The sequence below is a fragment of the Lissotriton vulgaris genome, chromosome 5, assembly GCF_964263255.1.
Source record: "Lissotriton vulgaris chromosome 5, aLisVul1.2, whole genome shotgun sequence".
Classification (NCBI taxonomy): domain Eukaryota; kingdom Metazoa; phylum Chordata; class Amphibia; order Caudata; family Salamandridae; genus Lissotriton; species Lissotriton vulgaris.
This window is the reverse complement of record NC_141693.1, coordinates 459,988,494-460,006,214: the sequence shown is the minus strand read 5'-3', so window position 1 is coordinate 460,006,214 and position 17,721 is coordinate 459,988,494. Positions and strand designations below refer to the sequence as shown.

General features: G+C 48.7%; 1 protein-coding gene across 2 annotated transcripts in view; it reads left to right on the top strand.

Moving 5' to 3' along the window:
• VPS13D (vacuolar protein sorting 13 homolog D) overlaps positions 1–17,721 on the top strand; it is a 2,754,556-nt gene that overhangs the window by 255,389 nt on the left and 2,481,446 nt on the right. For both annotated transcript variants that reach the window (XM_086921894.1, XM_086921893.1), the window contains exons 11-12: positions 5,384–5,485; positions 5,734–5,935. In XM_086921894.1, the coding sequence (XP_086778020.1) occupies positions 5,384–5,485; positions 5,734–5,935 (304 nt within the window). The remainder of the gene's footprint in view (positions 1–5,383; positions 5,486–5,733; positions 5,936–17,721) is intronic.

The window sequence follows — 17,721 nt, the reverse complement described above, 5'->3', positions numbered from 1 at the left end:
ATTTGGACGGTGTGCGAGTGGTGGACAGCGGTATCCGTGATCTCTGCTGGTCGCCACCGCCTCACCGTCTCTGCTCTCTGCTCACTCACGCTCTCCACCGATCACCTGCAAGAACCAGACTGGACTCCAACCTGTGAGAAAAACGAAGAATGCAGAATCTAGTGGCAATAACATCTGCCAGGATGGTCACTGAGCTCCAGGCTATGTCATCTTAGCCTCTGTATCGTAACATCTACACAGACAAGCTGGTTATTCGGACTAGAGCATCCTTCCTACCAAAGGTAGTCGCTCCCTTCCATGTAGGACAGTCTATTACCTTGCCTACATTTTTGCGCTCTGCCTCAGCCATCTAATGAAGAGGAGCGACTCCACCGATTGGACTCATAAAGAACATTGTCATTCTACTTTGAACTTCTAGAAAGAATTCCAGGTGAATGACCAACTCTTCGTGGGGTGTGCTGGAACGAAGAAGGGGAAGGCTGTGCAGAAACGGACCCTCTCCTGATGGATCGTGCTCTGCATTAAATTCTGCTACTCCTTGGCTAAGAATCAACACCCTGGACCTTGTGTGCTCATCCCACCAGAGCTAAGGCTGCTTCCACGGTGTTAGTTCGCAGAGTTCCAGTCCTGGACATCTGCCAAGCAGCAACATGAGCTTCTCTGCACACGTTCACCAAGCACTACTGCCTGGACAGGCAGGGCCATCAGGACAGGCACTTTGCTCGTTTGGCCCTGCAGGACTGTTTAGTATGAAATGGCTTTGCAGACCCACCTCCGGGAAGGTATTGCTTGGGTATCTATTCTAAGTTGAGGAATCTGCACTTGAAGTCTCTATCAGCTGAACAACTTATGTTCCTTTGGTAACGCCTTATCTGGTAGAGACTCTATCTAGCCGCATATTCCTTACTGTCCCACCCATCCTTCCTGCTGTGCAAACGTATTTCAAGGGACAGTGTTTATTCCCTTTCAGGGCACTAGTTTTCCACTCCAGAGATCAGTGTTCTTTGTGGCTCCACCTTCCTGGCATGGAAAGGCGCGAAAAGAAACTGACGTCAGCGTGCTGGGGTGGTGCCTATATAGACAACAACAACAAAAGAGTGTTCCTGTTCTGATCTGAATAGAAAGGATGCACAGAGCACAAGGAACCAACAAAGCCCATTTGGTTTGTTAAGAAAGCCCTCACTCACCGACCTGGTCGGTGACTTGCTTCATCATCGGGCCCCACCGGGTGTGACCGAATGCCACCCCGGTGTGCTGCGACGCCAGAATTACTGCGGAGCTGGTCTTGTGAGGGTGGGAGGGCTATGTGAAAGATTATGTGGATAGTGTGATGTGGTGAATTAAAATTGCCTGGTATGTATCAAAAAATTCTTTTAATCAGAGATCATCAAGGACAAGGTTAAAAAATGTGATGGTAAGTAAGGCCAACTAATTGGATGGTCTACTACCACTAGCATTAAGTGACAACGTGAATGGTCAACATGAACATGTTTCAGCCGGTGTGGTATAATTAACCTGGCATTCGTCAGGACCTAGAGTGTAAACCTCGGCGGTTTGGGCACTCTAAGGCCCACCCAACCAGAGTATATATATTTACAACAAGGGGTGGTGAGGGACAGAGTCTCTGAATTGAGCAGAAAGCTCTCACCCAGTCAAGAGATCAGGGCTAGATCCAACACCGTTTTTTAGCTCACTGCACCATCCCAGTTTCAGAACCTGGCTGTATGCAAATTAGTCTGTTCCTGTCCCAGTGCATGATGGGAACAGGGCAAACCAAACTACAAAAGCCAATTCTTACACTGGGAAGGAAACAAGCTCCCGGGGACCGGTTTCTGGCATTACAGCCGTCTTCGGCCCGGTTTGCTTGAATCCTGATGGTGCAATGAGCAAGGGTCTCACATCTGAGAATACCCTTCCACGCTTAGGGTGGACAAAAATATTTACAACAAGGGGTGGTGAGGGACAGAGTCTCTGAATTGAGCAGAAAGCTCTCACCCAGTCAAGAGATCAGGGCTAGATCCAACACCGTTTTTTAGCTCACTGCACCATCCCAGTTTCAGAACCTGGCTGTATGCAAATTAGTCTGTTCCTGTCCCAGTGCATGATGGGAACAGGGCAAACCAAACTACAAAAGCCAATTCTTACACTGGGAAGGAAACAAGCTCCCGGGGACCGGTTTCTGGCATTACAGCCGTCTTCGGCCCGGTTTGCTTGAATCCTGATGGTGCAATGAGCAAGGGTCTCACATCTGAGAATACCCTTCCACGCTTAGGGTGGACAAAAATATTTACAACAAGGGGTGGTGAGGGACAGAGTCTCTGAATTGAGCAGAAAGCTCTCACCCAGTCAAGAGATCAGGGCTAGATCCAACACCGTTTTTTAGCTCACTGCACCATCCCAGTTTCAGAACCTGGCTGTATGCAAATTAGTCTGTTCCTGTCCCAGTGCATGATGGGAACAGGGCAAACCAAACTACAAAAGCCAATTCTTACACTGGGAAGGAAACAAGCTCCCGGGGACCGGTTTCTGGCATTACAGCCGTCTTCGGCCCGGTTTGCTTGAATCCTGATGGTGCAATGAGCAAGGGTCTCACATCTGAGAATACCCTTCCACGCTTAGGGTGGACAAAAATATTTACAACAAGGGGTGGTGAGGGACAGAGTCTCTGAATTGAGCAGAAAGCTCTCACCCAGTCAAGAGATCAGGGCTAGATCCAACACCGTTTTTTAGCTCACTGCACCATCCCAGTTTCAGAACCTGGCTGTATGCAAATTAGTCTGTTCCTGTCCCAGTGCATGATGGGAACAGGGCAAACCAAACTACAAAAGCCAATTCTTACACTGGGAAGGAAACAAGTCTGCCCTGTTCCCATGATGCACTGGGCCAGGGACAGACTGATTTGCATATAGCCAGGTTCTGAGCTGGGATGGGGCAGTGAGATAAATAACGGTGATGGATCAAGCCCTGATCTTTGGACTGGGTAAGAGTGGTCTGTTTAACTCAGACACTCTGTTCATCACCACCCCCTTTTCTAAATCGTTTTTGGCCACTATAGGTGTGGCAGGGTATACTCAGACATGAGTCCCTTTCTCACTGCTCCATCAGGATTCAAGCAAGCCGGGCCGAAGAAGGCTGAAATGCCAGAAACCGGTCCCCGGTAGCTTGTCTCCTTTCTGGTGAAGAATTGGCTTGGTAGTTTAGTCTGCCCTGTTCCCATGATGCACTGGGCCAGGGACAGACTGATTTGCATATAGCCAGGTTCTGAGCTGGGATGGGGCAGTGAGATAAATAACGGTGATGGATCAAGCCCTGATCTTTGGACTGGGTAAGAGTGGTCTGTTTAACTCAGACACTCTGTTCATCACCACCCCCTTTTCTAAATCGTTTTTGGCCACTATAGGTGTGGCAGGGTATACTCAGACATGAGTCCCTTTCTCACTGCTCCATCAGGATTCAAGCAAGCCGGGCCGAAGAAGGCTGAAATGCCAGAAACCGGTCCCCGGTAGCTTGTCTCCTTTCTGGTGAAGAATTGGCTTGGTAGTTTAGTCTGCCCTGTTCCCATGATGCACTGGGCCAGGGACAGACTGATTTGCATATAGCCAGGTTCTGAGCTGGGATGGGGCAGTGAGATAAATAACGGTGATGGATCAAGCCCTGATCTTTGGACTGGGTAAGAGTGGTCTGTTTAACTCAGACACTCTGTTCATCACCACCCCCTTTTCTAAATCGTTTTTGGCCACTATAGGTGTGGCAGGGTATACTCAGACATGAGTCCCTTTCTCACTGCTCCATCAGGATTCAAGCAAGCCGGGCCGAAGAAGGCTGAAATGCCAGAAACCGGTCCCCGGTAGCTTGTCTCCTTTCTGGTGAAGAATTGGCTTGGTAGTTTAGTCTGCCCTGTTCCCATGATGCACTGGGCCAGGGACAGACTGATTTGCATATAGCCAGGTTCTGAGCTGGGATGGGGCAGTGAGATAAATAACGGTGATGGATCAAGCCCTGATCTTTGGACTGGGTAAGAGTGGTCTGTTTAACTCAGACACTCTGTTCATCACCACCCCCTTTTCTAAATCACCCAACCAGAGGACTTGAAAGTGAAAAAAGTCTGTGAAGTGCAAAAAACGAGGGGGCATCACCACCCGAGGGCAGGACGCACACAGCCTCAGGTCTCTGAATTTTAGAGACAAAAAGTAAAAAGCACTTCACAAGGGATAAAAATCCACCCCATAGACTGCGGGAGGGAGGGGACGGCGCATTTGGCACATCGCCCACGGCGCCTGTCTCCTGTAGGTACACCTAATCAGCCCTCGGAACCGGGTCTCACCTAATCAGCCGGCGAGACCCGGTTCCGAGGGCTGATTAGGTGTACCTACAGGAGACAGGCGCCGTGGGCGATGTGCCAAATGCGCCGTCCCCTCCCTCCCGCGGTCTATGGGGTGGATTTTCATCCCTTGTGAAGTGCTTTTTACTTTTTGTCTCTAAAATTCAGAGACCTGAGGCTGTGTGCGTCCTGCCCTCGGGTGGTGATGCCCCCTCGTTTTTTGCACTTCACAGACTTTTTTCACTTTCAAGTCCTCTGGTTGGGTGGGCCTTAGAGTGCCCATACCGCCGAGGTTTACACTCTAGGTCCTGACGAATGCCAGGTTAATTATACCACACCGGCTGAAACATGTTCATGTTGACCATTCACGTTGTCACTTAATGCTAGTGGTAGTAGACCATCCAATTAGTTGGCCTTACTTACCATCACATTTTTTAACCTTGTCCTTGATGATCTCTGATTAAAAGAATTTTTTGATACATACAAGGCAATTTTAATTCACCACTTCACACTATCCACATAATCTTTCACATAGCCCTCCCACCCTCACAAGACCAGCTCCGCAGTAATTCTGGCGTCGCAGCACCCCGGGGTGGCATTCGGTCACACCCGGTGGGGCCCGATGATGAAGCAAGTCACCGACCAGGTCGGTGAGTGAGGGCTTTCTTAACAAACCAAATGGGCTTTGTTGGTTCCTTGTGCTCTGTGCATCCTTTCTATTCAGATCAGAATAGGAACACTCTTTTGTTGTTGTTGTCTAATATAGTTTGGGGACTAAGAGTGTTCGGGACTCTCCCTATCTCTCTTGTTGTTGATCAGTGGTGCCTATATAGGCACCGCACACATCACGGCGTTGACAACACTGATGACGCCACGCTCACAAAAAGTATCCGCATATTGGGATAATTCTAAGGTAATGAATCAGCGGCTAGATAGTCTCGTCCAGATAAGACATTACCGAAGGTAAGTAACTTGTTCTTGTTTGACTCCTAAAAATGATGTTTTTTTGTAACCGCTAGAAATCATTCAATTTATTAAATAATTATTATTTTGATTTTATAGGCTGAAATTGATCGCATTGAAGAAGAACAAACCTTTGATCAATTAAAGATCTTACAGGAAGTGATCCATGACAAACTTCGTAAGCAAAAGGACCTGGCAGAGGTGAAACCATCAACGTTGCATTTATATTTGTTTCTTGTTTAAGCAGGCCAGCATCTTTAAGATCAAGGATTCATTTATTTTTTGCCTGCGATGGAGTCATTGTCAAACTCTTTAATTTTGATGTTTAAAAATAAAATGCTATCTGTGGAATACAGGTTTGTTTTCATTGTGTTCATAAACCATTATTATGTTAACATAATAAGGGATTAAATTGAGAAGTTATTGTCTGTTCTATTATTTCTTGCCAGAGTTTAAGAGAACCAGTACCTGATCCCCAAAGACAGTCACCTGATGCAAGCCCTGACCATGATAGTGGTAGTGGTATGATACAATATCTCCAGTCTTGGTTTCCTGGATGGGGTGGCTGGTATGGATATTCCCCCCAAATGGCAGAAGGAGGTCATGAAGAGAGACAGGCGCAAGAACCATGGAATCCAGAAGAGATACTTGGTATGATTTTGCTTTCATGGATTTCCTTCAGATTAATTCTCCACCATTGTGACCATGTTATAAGTATTTTTAGGACACATTTTTTCCATTGGTATGGTTTTGGAGTGCTTTTAAAGTTCCAGGCACCATTTTAAGTATGTTCTTAGCAGTTTCTTTTATCCGATTAATCTTGGTTAAGTGTTTATTTTTAAAATGAATTGATAATGACTTGAATGTTTGGTGTATTGTTACAAAAGTCGTGATACAGTCCTTATAATCAGTAGTGTCTTAAATCTTCCTAGAGTATCTAGTGTGTGAGTAAACTTTCCTTCAGACTTTTCAATTTATTTAATTCTATGGGGAAGAACATTTGCCCCTTGTGTGGCCAGAAGTGTCAGTGCTCTTGCTTTTCGACTGTTAGCAAATTGACTAACTGACTAGTTTTTAAGTCATGAGTTCCGACTACTAAGTAGATGAGTGGGTTGTGTCGTGCAGCATAATTAATTTATCCACTTACATGTATCAGTGTTGTTCATTGCACTATGGCCTAACTAATGTTTATTTAAGTTATTTGATGTGTGATCATGTGTTGAGTGGGGCGGGCTGTTGGGTAAAGAGTTTGCCCGCTATATTGTATTTGTACATGTGTTCATCAAAATGCAGTGTGGCCTACATTAGAGGTCCAGTTGGCACATGAGAGCTGGCTGTTTCTTTAGGGGCAGTCCTTAGCTAGGTGCATGACCCTACTGGCATATGCATTTGAGAAAGCCATGAGTTCTGTCTAATGTGTTGTCTTGGAGTAGGTAAATATTGTGTGTTCCATGTGATCTGTCGAAGATAATCAGTTGTACTTTTTTTGCAAATTGGTTCCGCCAACCTAATCCCCTGGATTTTCGCTTTTGACTACCCAGTTTTTTTTATACTTTTACTGTGAGTAACCTTCACTACCTGAATATCACTCACAGTAAATGGACTGACAATACTAACCTCCACTGTCTGCCTTTAAAGATAAGGCCACTGCTGAACAGCTAGGGAAGAGGCCTCAGGTTGGTTACACATGAACATACGAGCACATGCATGTGCAGGCTGCATGTGTGAGACTACCATTTTGCGCAGGCTGGCATCTGCATAGGGAAGGTGAGTGGACATTCATAGTAAAGGTCTGTAGTGTTTACTGAAGGTCTGTGGTGCTTAAACTGTATTACACATTATAGGCGAAATGTGCACTAATGTACAGTTTCGCCCCACTTAGAATATACTTATGACTGTTGAAGATGGAACTGCCACAGCTATTTTCGGACCAACTGAGTGCACCAGTTTTCCCTTTGTTTAATTTAGGATTTTCTATTAATGTCTTCAAGTCGCACCTGGAGCCATCACAATGCCTACTGTTTATCAATGCAGTGTTGCACACAATGTCTCTCAGGGCCTTCCCACATATAGAGGACTTGGTGGTCGGAGGACAGTTATCTTTATTGTAAAAGAGGTGCTGTATCAACTTACTCAAGCTGCAGGCGATCTGCCTGACACTGAAGAAATTGTTGCCATCTTTTTGGTTTGGTCATTTCAGGTCCTCAAAGACAACATGACCACCTTGTGTCACATCAACAAACAGGGTGGCATGGGCTCACACCCTCATTGCCAAGAAGCATTGAAGCTGTGAGCTTGGGCTCAGCCTCTTGAGTTCGGGTTGGTTGTCAATGATCTAGCAGGTTCCCTGGACGTCTTACTGATAATAAGTGGTATCTTCATCTGGACGTGGTTTAGTCATTAAAAATGCTGTGAATGACTAAGCTCCTTTTGGTTCTCAGCTTTTATGATGACTGGTCCTTGAAGGATGACCTTCTATCTAATGGTTAGCTTGGTGCCAAAAATGGCAAGGATGTCTAGAAAAGAACACTTCCCAGACAAATTGTACTGGGCATTAGAATCTGCTATGCATATGCCAAAAAGACCCCTCTTAAGGAATAAAGGCCCATTCCACCAGGAAGAAGTCTGCTTCTTCAGCTTTGTCGAGGGGTGTCCCCATCCTGGAACATTGTCGACTGTGATCGGGACTTTGGTCCACTCCTTCACCAGACATAATTTCATCTCTGAAGTCCAAAGTGATGGACATTTTGCCCGATCTGTGCTGCAGGACTTCTTACTGTGACTATCTCCTCCGACCAACCATTTGTAAAGTATTGCTCGAGTATTGATTTAAGAGGTGAAGAGTCTTCAAGATTAGGCTAATCGGGGGACATAAGATCAATCATAACAAATCAGAAATTCTACTGTTTAATGCTTCCGCCGAGGATCTCTGTGTTTTTATTACCTAGGAAAGGTGGGCGGTGGATTTGTAGGGAAGTTGCGCCCCAAAAGAGAGTCCACAAATTATATGTTTAAGTAGTTATAGAAAACAGCAGGGCTAAAGAGGTAGGGAGAACCACCCTACTCCCTAATATGTGGTCTAAGACAACATAACAATATACATGATGTCCCCCAGAACACACATATCAACCAATATCCGATATCAATCAAGAATTAACAGTAGTCGTCGTCTTTTCCTGTTCTTTATTGTTCTTTTATTAGACTATGTCAGTTCTCTTAGCCTTACCAAGCCAACACGAGATCCGTCGCACTGATGGGAGAATTGTCCTGCGACTTCCCCAGGGCTAAAAGAAGTATAGACATGAAAGTCCACTGTAACGTGATATGTGGTACTCGTGTTTTGTTTAAATCCCCACATAGTGACTTAAGGTGCGATAAAACCTTATAAATCGGCAATCATAAATCATATTTGTGCGATGGAAATCCATGCACATAGTTTCAAATGGTAAGTTTATCCTATATTTCACTACAAAAGTGGCTTGCAATTGCTTAAGTATCATTGATGTAACATTTGTGACTCCAGTACAGTAACTCGCTAGTCTTTAACCAGTATAAATTGTGAGCGTATATCTTCTCGTGTAGAGACAAGCTGCTAATACATTGTGTTTTCAATTTTTTTTCATTGTGTCACCTCTAAACATGTCCAGTCTGAAAGAAACACATAGTGATAGATTCCTTACCTTAGAATTACCCCCCAGGCATCAGACTGGATCCGGAAAGTTTTCGTCAGCAGTACTCATGCGCGTCGGAAGGTGGCGTCGTTCGGCTCCGCGTCCATCGTTGGTGTCGTGGTCGCCGAGATGATTTTGCTGCAGCTACTTAGATGCCGCCCTCGTGCGCTGACGTCAGTTCTTTCTTTTTCTGCGCAACAAGCGCAGGTCCGGAGATAGTGGCACCCCAAGTCATTTTTTGACTGTTTTTTTAGGCTTTTTGTCTCGGTTTTTTCCAGTCAATCGACTCCTGGTGTCGTAGGGATGCCTGGTTTTAAGTCTTGCGGGGACTGTCATCAGATGATATCGATGACTGACCTGCACCACGTGTGCCTCTACTGCCTGGGGAGCGACCACGACGTGCCCTGACTGCCGGACCATGGCGCCGAAGACTTCGCGGTGCAGTTCCGAAAGTTGCTTGAGGTCCGGCACTCGGCTCCCCGCCGCTCAAGGTTCCGGTTCCGTGGGAGGTCGAGGGACCGGTAGCGGAGCCATCACCATTGTTCTTCTGGATCGAAGTCTTCACACTCGGGGTCAGGTTAGACGAAGCACAAGAAGTCGACGAACTGTCATCGCTCGACGACTTCCCCTCTCCCGTCGCGACGTTAAGTGTGGGTGGTGTCTCCCCTGCGGCTCCGGCATAGCCTACGGTGTCGCCGTCGGCCAACCCGCCCTTCCCGGGTCCGTCGGTGACTCCAGCCCAACTGCAGGAATTTCTGTCATCCATAGCCCGCTTCTTTGGGACGTCGGTCCCCGCCAGGGCGCCTTTCGGCCCGACTGGGGGTCCTCGCCCTTCACTGTCGGTGGCTCCGGCATTGCTGTTGGCTCCGGCGCCACAGGGCCCCCGAGGATCCAGGCCTGGATCCCGGTCGACGCCGGTTAACCTTGTTACACCTCCACCGACGTCGACCCCACCGGCACTACCTCCGACTTCGCCCGTGGCACCGGACAACGACACCCCCTGTTTCAGCCCGGGCATGGACACGGAGCCGGAATGGCGCCGCATGACGCCGATTCCGACGCCGATGGGGCATGTTTACCCCTATAACCAGCCTCCTTGTTTTCGGCCTGTACATCAGCCTTCGGAGGAAGAGGAGGACTGGGAGGGGTCTGAGGACCCTCTCACAGCTCAGTGTGAGTATGAACTGGACAGGGCAGAGGAACTGGGGGATGCCAGTTGTCTCAACACCTCTCCTGCCCTTGGCATGCTCACTCCTCCTACCGTGGCTACTAAGGAGGTTGCAAGTTATGCAGTGGTGCTGCGTAGGGCGGCGGAGGACCTCAACCTCCAACTCCCTACCGTGGCCATCAGGACTAACCTCCTGAAAGAAGTGCTTCAGTCGGCGGCTACCTCTGCGGAGCCACTGCTGCCTTTTAATGAGGCCCTTTCTGACGTTCTTTTGGGCACCTGGTCCAGGCCCAACACAGGGGCTCCTGCATATAGGAACGTGGCCCGCCGCCATCTCCCTGCCCCGGGCGACCCCATTTCCCTCTCCCAACACCCCACCCCTGAGAGCTTGGTTGTCCAAGCCGCAACGTCACAGAGCGCATGCACTACCGCACCCCTGGACAGGAAATCCAAGAGACTGGAACAATTTGAGAAGATTTTTTCTTCCGCCAGTTCTGGGCTGCGGTCTGTGAACACTGCATGCCTCTAGGGCTGTTACTCCCACTCTGTGTGGGATACGGTGGCGCAAGTGCTGCCTCAGTGTACGGAGGAGGCGCGGACAGTGCTGTCGAAGGCTATTGCTGAGGTGAGAGATGCAGCCAAGTTCACAATACGATGTGGCCGTGACACCGCCTGCTCGCTGGACAGAGCGATTTCCACGACAGTGGTGCTCGGCCGCCACTCCTGGCTGAGGACTACTGGCTTCTCGGTGGTTGGAGCGTTTTAAGGACTCCTGGACTATGCCAAGTCCTTGGGCCTTTCGCCAATCGCCCTCCTTCACCTTCTACTTGTCGCTCCTTTCGTTGCAATGGAAAGGGTCGCCCCAGCAGGTTCGCTTCAGAGCCACAGGCCGCTGCAGCAGCAGCAGTCTCAGCGCGGCTTTGGACGTGGGACCCGCAGAGGCAGGTCAGGGGGCCAACGGGTGGGTCAGTGGGCCAACGGGCGGGTCAGTCCACTTCCACCCCAGCCACCACTTCCCAAAAACGTTCCAAGTCTGGTCTTTCAGGCCCATCAAACGCCAATGGGTGGCAGGATTCGCCATCACCTCCCCCACTGGCGCACCATCACTTCGGACAGGAGGGTTTTACAAATAGTCTGAAGGACCTACTCCCTTCCCTTCGAGACTACCCCTCCAGCACATGCCACACCCGTACCACCGCATGTCGGGGATCACTTGGCACTTCTTCAATAGGAAGTCGCGGCCCTCTTGGCCAAATGGACCATCAAGCTTGTTTCTGCTCCAGAATTAGGACGTGGTTGTTATTCCCACTACTTTCTGGTGCCCCAAGCAGGACAAGGGCCTGCGTCCTATCTTGGACCTCAGCGACGTCAATTTCTTCATTCGGAAGGAGAAGTTCAAGATGCTGACTCTGGCTCAGGCCTTGTCTGCTCTCGACCCTGGAGACTGGATGGTAGCGTTGGACTTGCAGGACGCATATTTCTACATTCCCATCCTGCCGGCCCACCAGCGTTCCCTGCGGTTCACGGTAGGCCACACGCATTTTCAGTTTACCATGCTCCTCTTTGGCCTTACCAGCGCCCCTCGGGTGTTCACGAAAGTGATGCCGGTGGTCGCAGCTCATCTGTGCAGATCAGGGGTTCCAGTCTTCCCCTATCTCGACGACTGGCTGTTGAAGGCGGGCTCGCCCCAGGCAGTCGTTTCCCACCTCCAGCCTACGGCTGACCTCCTGCATTTGCTGGTGTTCTCCATCAATGTGCCAAAGTCGCAAATGATTCCCTCTCAGCAGCTCCTCTTCATCGGAGCAGTTCTGGATACGATGCAGTTTCTGGCCTATCCTCCCGAACGGCGAGTCCAGGATATTCAGGCTTTGATTCCGATCTTTCGGCCTCTATCCTGGGTTTCGGTCAGGATGACACTGGGGCTGCTGGGCCTCATGGCCTCCTGCATCCTGCTGGTCACTCATGCTAGATAGTATATAAGGCCTCTGCAGTGGGACCTGAAGTTCCAGTGGGTGCAGCATCAGGAGAATCTGTTTTGCTTATGTCCAGATCTCGGAGGGCACTGCACAGCAGCTGCAGTGGTGGCTCATGAACCGACATTGTGTCCAGGGCAGAGTCCTCTCCCTTCCCCAACCGGAGCACACAATGGTGATGGACGTGTCCCTCCTGGGATGGGGGTGCCACATGGGAGAGGCGGAGATCAAAGCCCTCTGGTCTCCGGCAGAGTCCAGGCTCCATATCCAACTTTCTGGAGCTTCGGGCGATCCGACTTGCACTGAAGGCGTTCCTTCCCTCTGTCAAAGGGAAAGTGCTGCAGGTGTTCACAGACAACACCACTGCCATGTGGTACTTCAACAAACAGGGCGGGGTGGGGTTGTGGACCCTATGCCAGGATCCTCTAGACATGCTGGAACAGCAGGGCATTTCCCTAGTGGTTCACCACCTGTCAGGTTCACTGAACACCTGGGCGGACGAACTCAGGTGCATGATGGATCATGAATAAGGCTCCCGCTTTTCAGTTTTGACGGCTAAATACAGACAGAAAGCTATGTGTTTTCTGTCTGCATTTATCTTTAAAAGTGGATAAATACAGAAAATTGTGCTTCTTTTCAGTGACTCTCCGTGATTTTTTTCATGAATGATAGGCCAGCGGCTGAGCAGATGGACAGCATGTGAAATTAAATTACAGGATGAAATGTCTTTAGATAACGGAATATGTTAACATATATTTATGGTATAGTGCTAATATCGACCTTTGTATGTATTGTGTAAATTTGGCTGCTTAAATAGCTAAAACACGACAGACATCAAAGTATGAGTGTGCGTCTGTCAGTTAAATAGATATGGAAATGTACAGTTTTACAACTTTATTTATACGCAAACACAAAATAAATATGGATAAATACAGATAAAATGGTAAAAAAATAAATATGGATAAATACAGACGGAAATGGCCCAAAAAAAAATACCATAAAACCCGGAGCCCTAATTATGAATGGCGTCTTCACTCGGACGTGGCGAAAGGTGTCTTTCAACAGTGGGGGGAACCTTGGTTAGATTTATTTGCCACCGAAGAGAACGCGCAATGTCAGCAATTCTGTGCATTGGAATTTCCAAGGCGGCACCTGCTAGGCGACGCTTTTCGTCGCAAGTGAAGTTGTGATCTGTTGTGCGCCTTTCCGCCTATACCACTTCTGCCCAGAGTGCAGAAGAAGATCAGGTGTGACCGGGCCCAAGCCATTCTTGTGGCTCAGGACTGGGCTTGAAGAGTTTGGTATCCCGAGCTACTCAGTATGACTATTGATACCCCGAGCTACTCAGTATGACTATTGATACCCCGATTCAAATGCCTCTTCGGGAGGATCTTCTGTCGCAGCAGCACAGGACGGTCCTCCACCCGAACCTGTCCACCCTCCACCTCTTTGCGTGGAGATTGAGGGGCGACAGTTGATTCCCTTTGACTTGCCTCCTGAAGTCTGTGAAGTCATTCTAGCAGCCAGGCATCCCTCCACTAAGTTGGTATACGCCTGCAGGTGGAACAAATTTGTGGCATGGTGCACAGCAAAGGCTGTGGATCCCCTTTCTGCCCCTCTTTCAGAAGTTCTTCTGTTCCTTCTTTCTTTGGTCCAGCAAGGCTCTGCTCTGGGCACTATCAAGGGCTATCTTTCTGCTATTTCGGCCATTATCAGGCTCCCTGATCAGCCCTCTCTTTTCAAGTCCCCTGTTGTAAAGAGATTTCTCAAAGGCATTACTCATCTTTTCCCTCCTATTCCTTTCGTAATGCCACAGTGGGACTTGAATGTCGTTCTTACATATTTAATGTGCGCTCCCTTTGAGCCTCTTCACAACTGTCCTCTTTGTCTGCTGACTTTGAAGACTGCTTTCCTGGTTGCCATCACCTCGGCTAGGAGAGTGATTGAGCTCCAGGCTCTTTCTTGTAAACCTCCTTTTCTACCTGTTCATCCGGAAAAGGTTTTGCTCAGGACACGTCCATCCTTTCTGCCAAAGGTTGTCACTGCCTTTCACAACGGTCAGACAATCACTTTGCCCACCTTCTTTCCGCCTCTGCATCCTTCTAGAGAGGAAGAGAGGCTCCACCGTCTGGACCCAAAACGTGCACTCTCATTTTACTTGAACCGCACACAACAGTTCTCTTCCAGGGGATCCTCATCAATAGTCATAAGCACTGAATATTCCCGCCCATGTGCGGGACCCCGGAAACAATATAAAAATATATATGTAAAAAACACATATATCTCGCTCCACATATATGTATGTACATATATTATTTTTCTCACAACAATGCAGCTCCATAACTGAGGGTAAAAACAACGTAAACACATATACACGCACTGCAATTTTTTAGGAAGCAAAAGAAAGCAAACACATTAGGTCAAATAATCTTAGAACTTTGTGTTTTAATGAGTAAACCACTCATAAATCCTGAAAATTGCTTATAAATACACATTGTTAGCCCTCAGGCTGCATTGTAAAAACAATAGCATAGAAAATGAAACCATTTTCAACAAAAACTGGCACCGTGCTTTTAAGGCAGCCATGACCCCAGGCTTCCCATCATGCCTCAGGGGTGACAGTTAGGTCAGTTGTTCTTTCCGGCTCTTTCAGTCAGGACCCTGGTGAAACAGCTCCTTTCTTTTTTGACTTTCTGTCAAAAAATATTCCAAGTAATCTACAATTTTTGCTTTCACTCGACGTCTTTTAGACATAGGGTGTTGCTTAAACCTTTTTTAGGCTTAAAAAAGGTGTTTTTCCTGTCACAGATGCCATCTCTCTTTGACAAATGTCCTTCGTGTGGAAGGAAGATGGCTAAGACTGACACTCATTCAGTCTGTATCCTGTGCCTACCAGAATCTCATTCCTCTAAAACCTGTGAACACTGCCAGGTTTTATCTTCCAGGACTCTTAAGGAACGTGAGAGGATTCGAGTTTATGGGCTTTCTGAGAGAGGAAGATCTCCCAAGAAGCAGAAAAGTCGGAAGGCGCGGTCGACGTCGAGAGAAGCCCCGACTGGTTCGCATTCGACGTCGGGATCGGCGTTGGAGAAGCAGTCGACGGCGACGAAGAAGATGTCTTCAGCGTCTACATCTAAGGTACCTTCAGCGTCGAGGGATAGGTCACCGTCGAAGCGGAAGAGCTCGACGGCGAGCCATATGACGTCGAAGCAGCAGCGTCATGCTATGACGTCGAGGCATTCTCCATCGACGCCGGGCCATCGGCGTTCGACGTCGAGTCATCCTCCGTCGACGACTAGTCATGGTCGTTCGGTGTCGAGGGAGCCTCTGTCGACACATCATCGGTCGACGCCGATGCAGCCAACGTCTACGCCTGGTCAAGAGCGTTCGACGTCGAAGCGTCATTCGGACTCGAGGCACGCCCAGTCGCCGACGAAACAACGGCGATCGGCGTCGAAACAGCCTCCATCGACGTCGAGCAGACAACCTTCAACGTCGAAGGACAGTCATCCCCACCCGAGGTCGACTTTGGAGAAATCACGGTCGACGTCGAGAGAGCGTCTACCTGCTCGACGTCGTTACGACCACCGTCGATGGATCAGCAAAGATCCAGGGAACGGAGCTCTTCGCAGCCAGAGAACATTTCTCCTGCAAGATCAAAGGAGACGTCACCTTTGACAAAGGTCTGTTCAGGACAAGGAAAGTGGCTCATTGGACCAGCATCGGCTGCGGAGGTGGAACAATCTCCAGTGCAAGATCCCCCTGCCAAGAGACGGAGGATTGCAGAAGAGAGATCTCGGTCGAGGTCTTCCTCTGGATCTCTAGTGAGTCTTTCCTCATCTTCCTCATCATCTCGCAGTGGCAGATACTCAGGTGGACAAAGCTGCGCATCGAATAGGGAGAGGTCCAAATCTCCTGCAAGATCGCAACAGGATCGAACGGATCGACCTCCACGGTCACGTTCACCAGTGGAGGATCCCATCCACAAATCTCCTTCTATTCATCTTTCCCCAAGGTGGAATAGACCTCTTCACCACTGGGCAAAGGACAAGGAGACAGCAGATCGCCTAAAAAGATATCGAGACCAACCTCTTCCCCGCAGAGAATGATCTCGTTCTAAGCATTCAAGTAAGAGACATTCTCGTCACAGAGAGCGTTCTCGTTCTAAAACGCGTTCTAGCAGAAGATCTAGATTCAGGAGGACACGTAGCTCTTCAAGTTCTTCGAGAACCCGATCTCACAGAGCTTACTCTCCGACCCTTACAAGCAGCCCACGCTCGAGGGTATCTCCAACTGAAGATATTTTCTCGTTCCAAGATATCTTGGGCAGGGGAGCCCTGAAGCTGGGAGTGCCGATGACAGCTCCACAAATCAAAACGACTGTCATATTTGAAACCCTGCAACACAGAACAGCACCCAAACCGTTGTTGCCGTTGGTTCCGGGTATAATGGAACCTGTGAACGAAGTCTTCCTCGCTCCGGCAATGGTGAAATCCGTTCCAGCGAGGATTCTCAAAAAGTATCGTCCTCCGGAGGAGGATCCTCTGTTCCTCAAAGCTGATCCCCCGCCAGATTCAGTAATCATTGCGGCGGCTAGAAAATCTAATGCGGTAGCTTCCTCATCCACGGTACCTCCGGATAAGGATAGCAAGGTGCAAGACTCATGGGGGAGAAGAGTTTGTAATACCTCAGCCTCTTTCCTCAAAGTCTCCAATGCGGAAGCACTGCTCGGCAGGTATGACAGAGCTCTGTGGGACTCACTTCAGAGATTTACTGCTAAACTTCCTCAGGAAGATAGAAAGGATTTTGAGGAGGTTCTGATGGAGGGCGGTCAAGTCTCCAATCAGATTATAGGAGCGGCGGCAGATGGGGCAACGCTGGCTGGGCATGGCTATGTACATGGAATCACAGCAAGAAGAACCTCTTGGTTACGCCTCACAGCATTGAAACCAGAGGCTCAAGCCAGAAACCTAAACCTTCCTTTTTCAGGCACATCTCTTTTTGGAGCAAGTGCGGATGAGGAGATGCAACGCATGAAGACTGAGTTGGACACCCTCAAAGCCGTGGGGCTTGAGAAGAAAAAGGAATTCAGGAAGAAATTCCGTTCAAACAACAAGGGTTCTTCGAAGCAGAGGGTTCAAACCCCTCACTGGCAGAAAGGCCAGAACCAGCAGAGCCAACAAAAGTCTCAATACAAGGGCAAGGGCAATTCCAAAGGAAATGGAAATCAGCGCCAAGGCAACAACTTCAATAAGTCTCAGCAGAAGCAATGAATATTCACTTCCCCCAGCGCCGTTACCCACTCCAGTGGGGGGGAAGCATTGCGCATCACAGGACAGAGTGGCAGTCCATTACAAAAGATCAATGGGTGTTGTCTACGCTGCAGAATGGGTACTGTCTTCGTTTTCATTGTCTACCTCCACCCGTTTCCCCGATGTCAACATCAAGCCACCAGCTACAAAGGTTAAAGAAGGAAGTAGCTACACTCCTCGAAAAAGAAGCCATCGAGAGAGTGCCGGTGTCCCAAAGAGGGAAAGAAGTGTACTCGAGGTACTTTCTGGTCAGAAAAAGGGCCAAAAGGAAGAATACAGGCCCATTCTGGACTTGAGAACACTCAATCTGCAT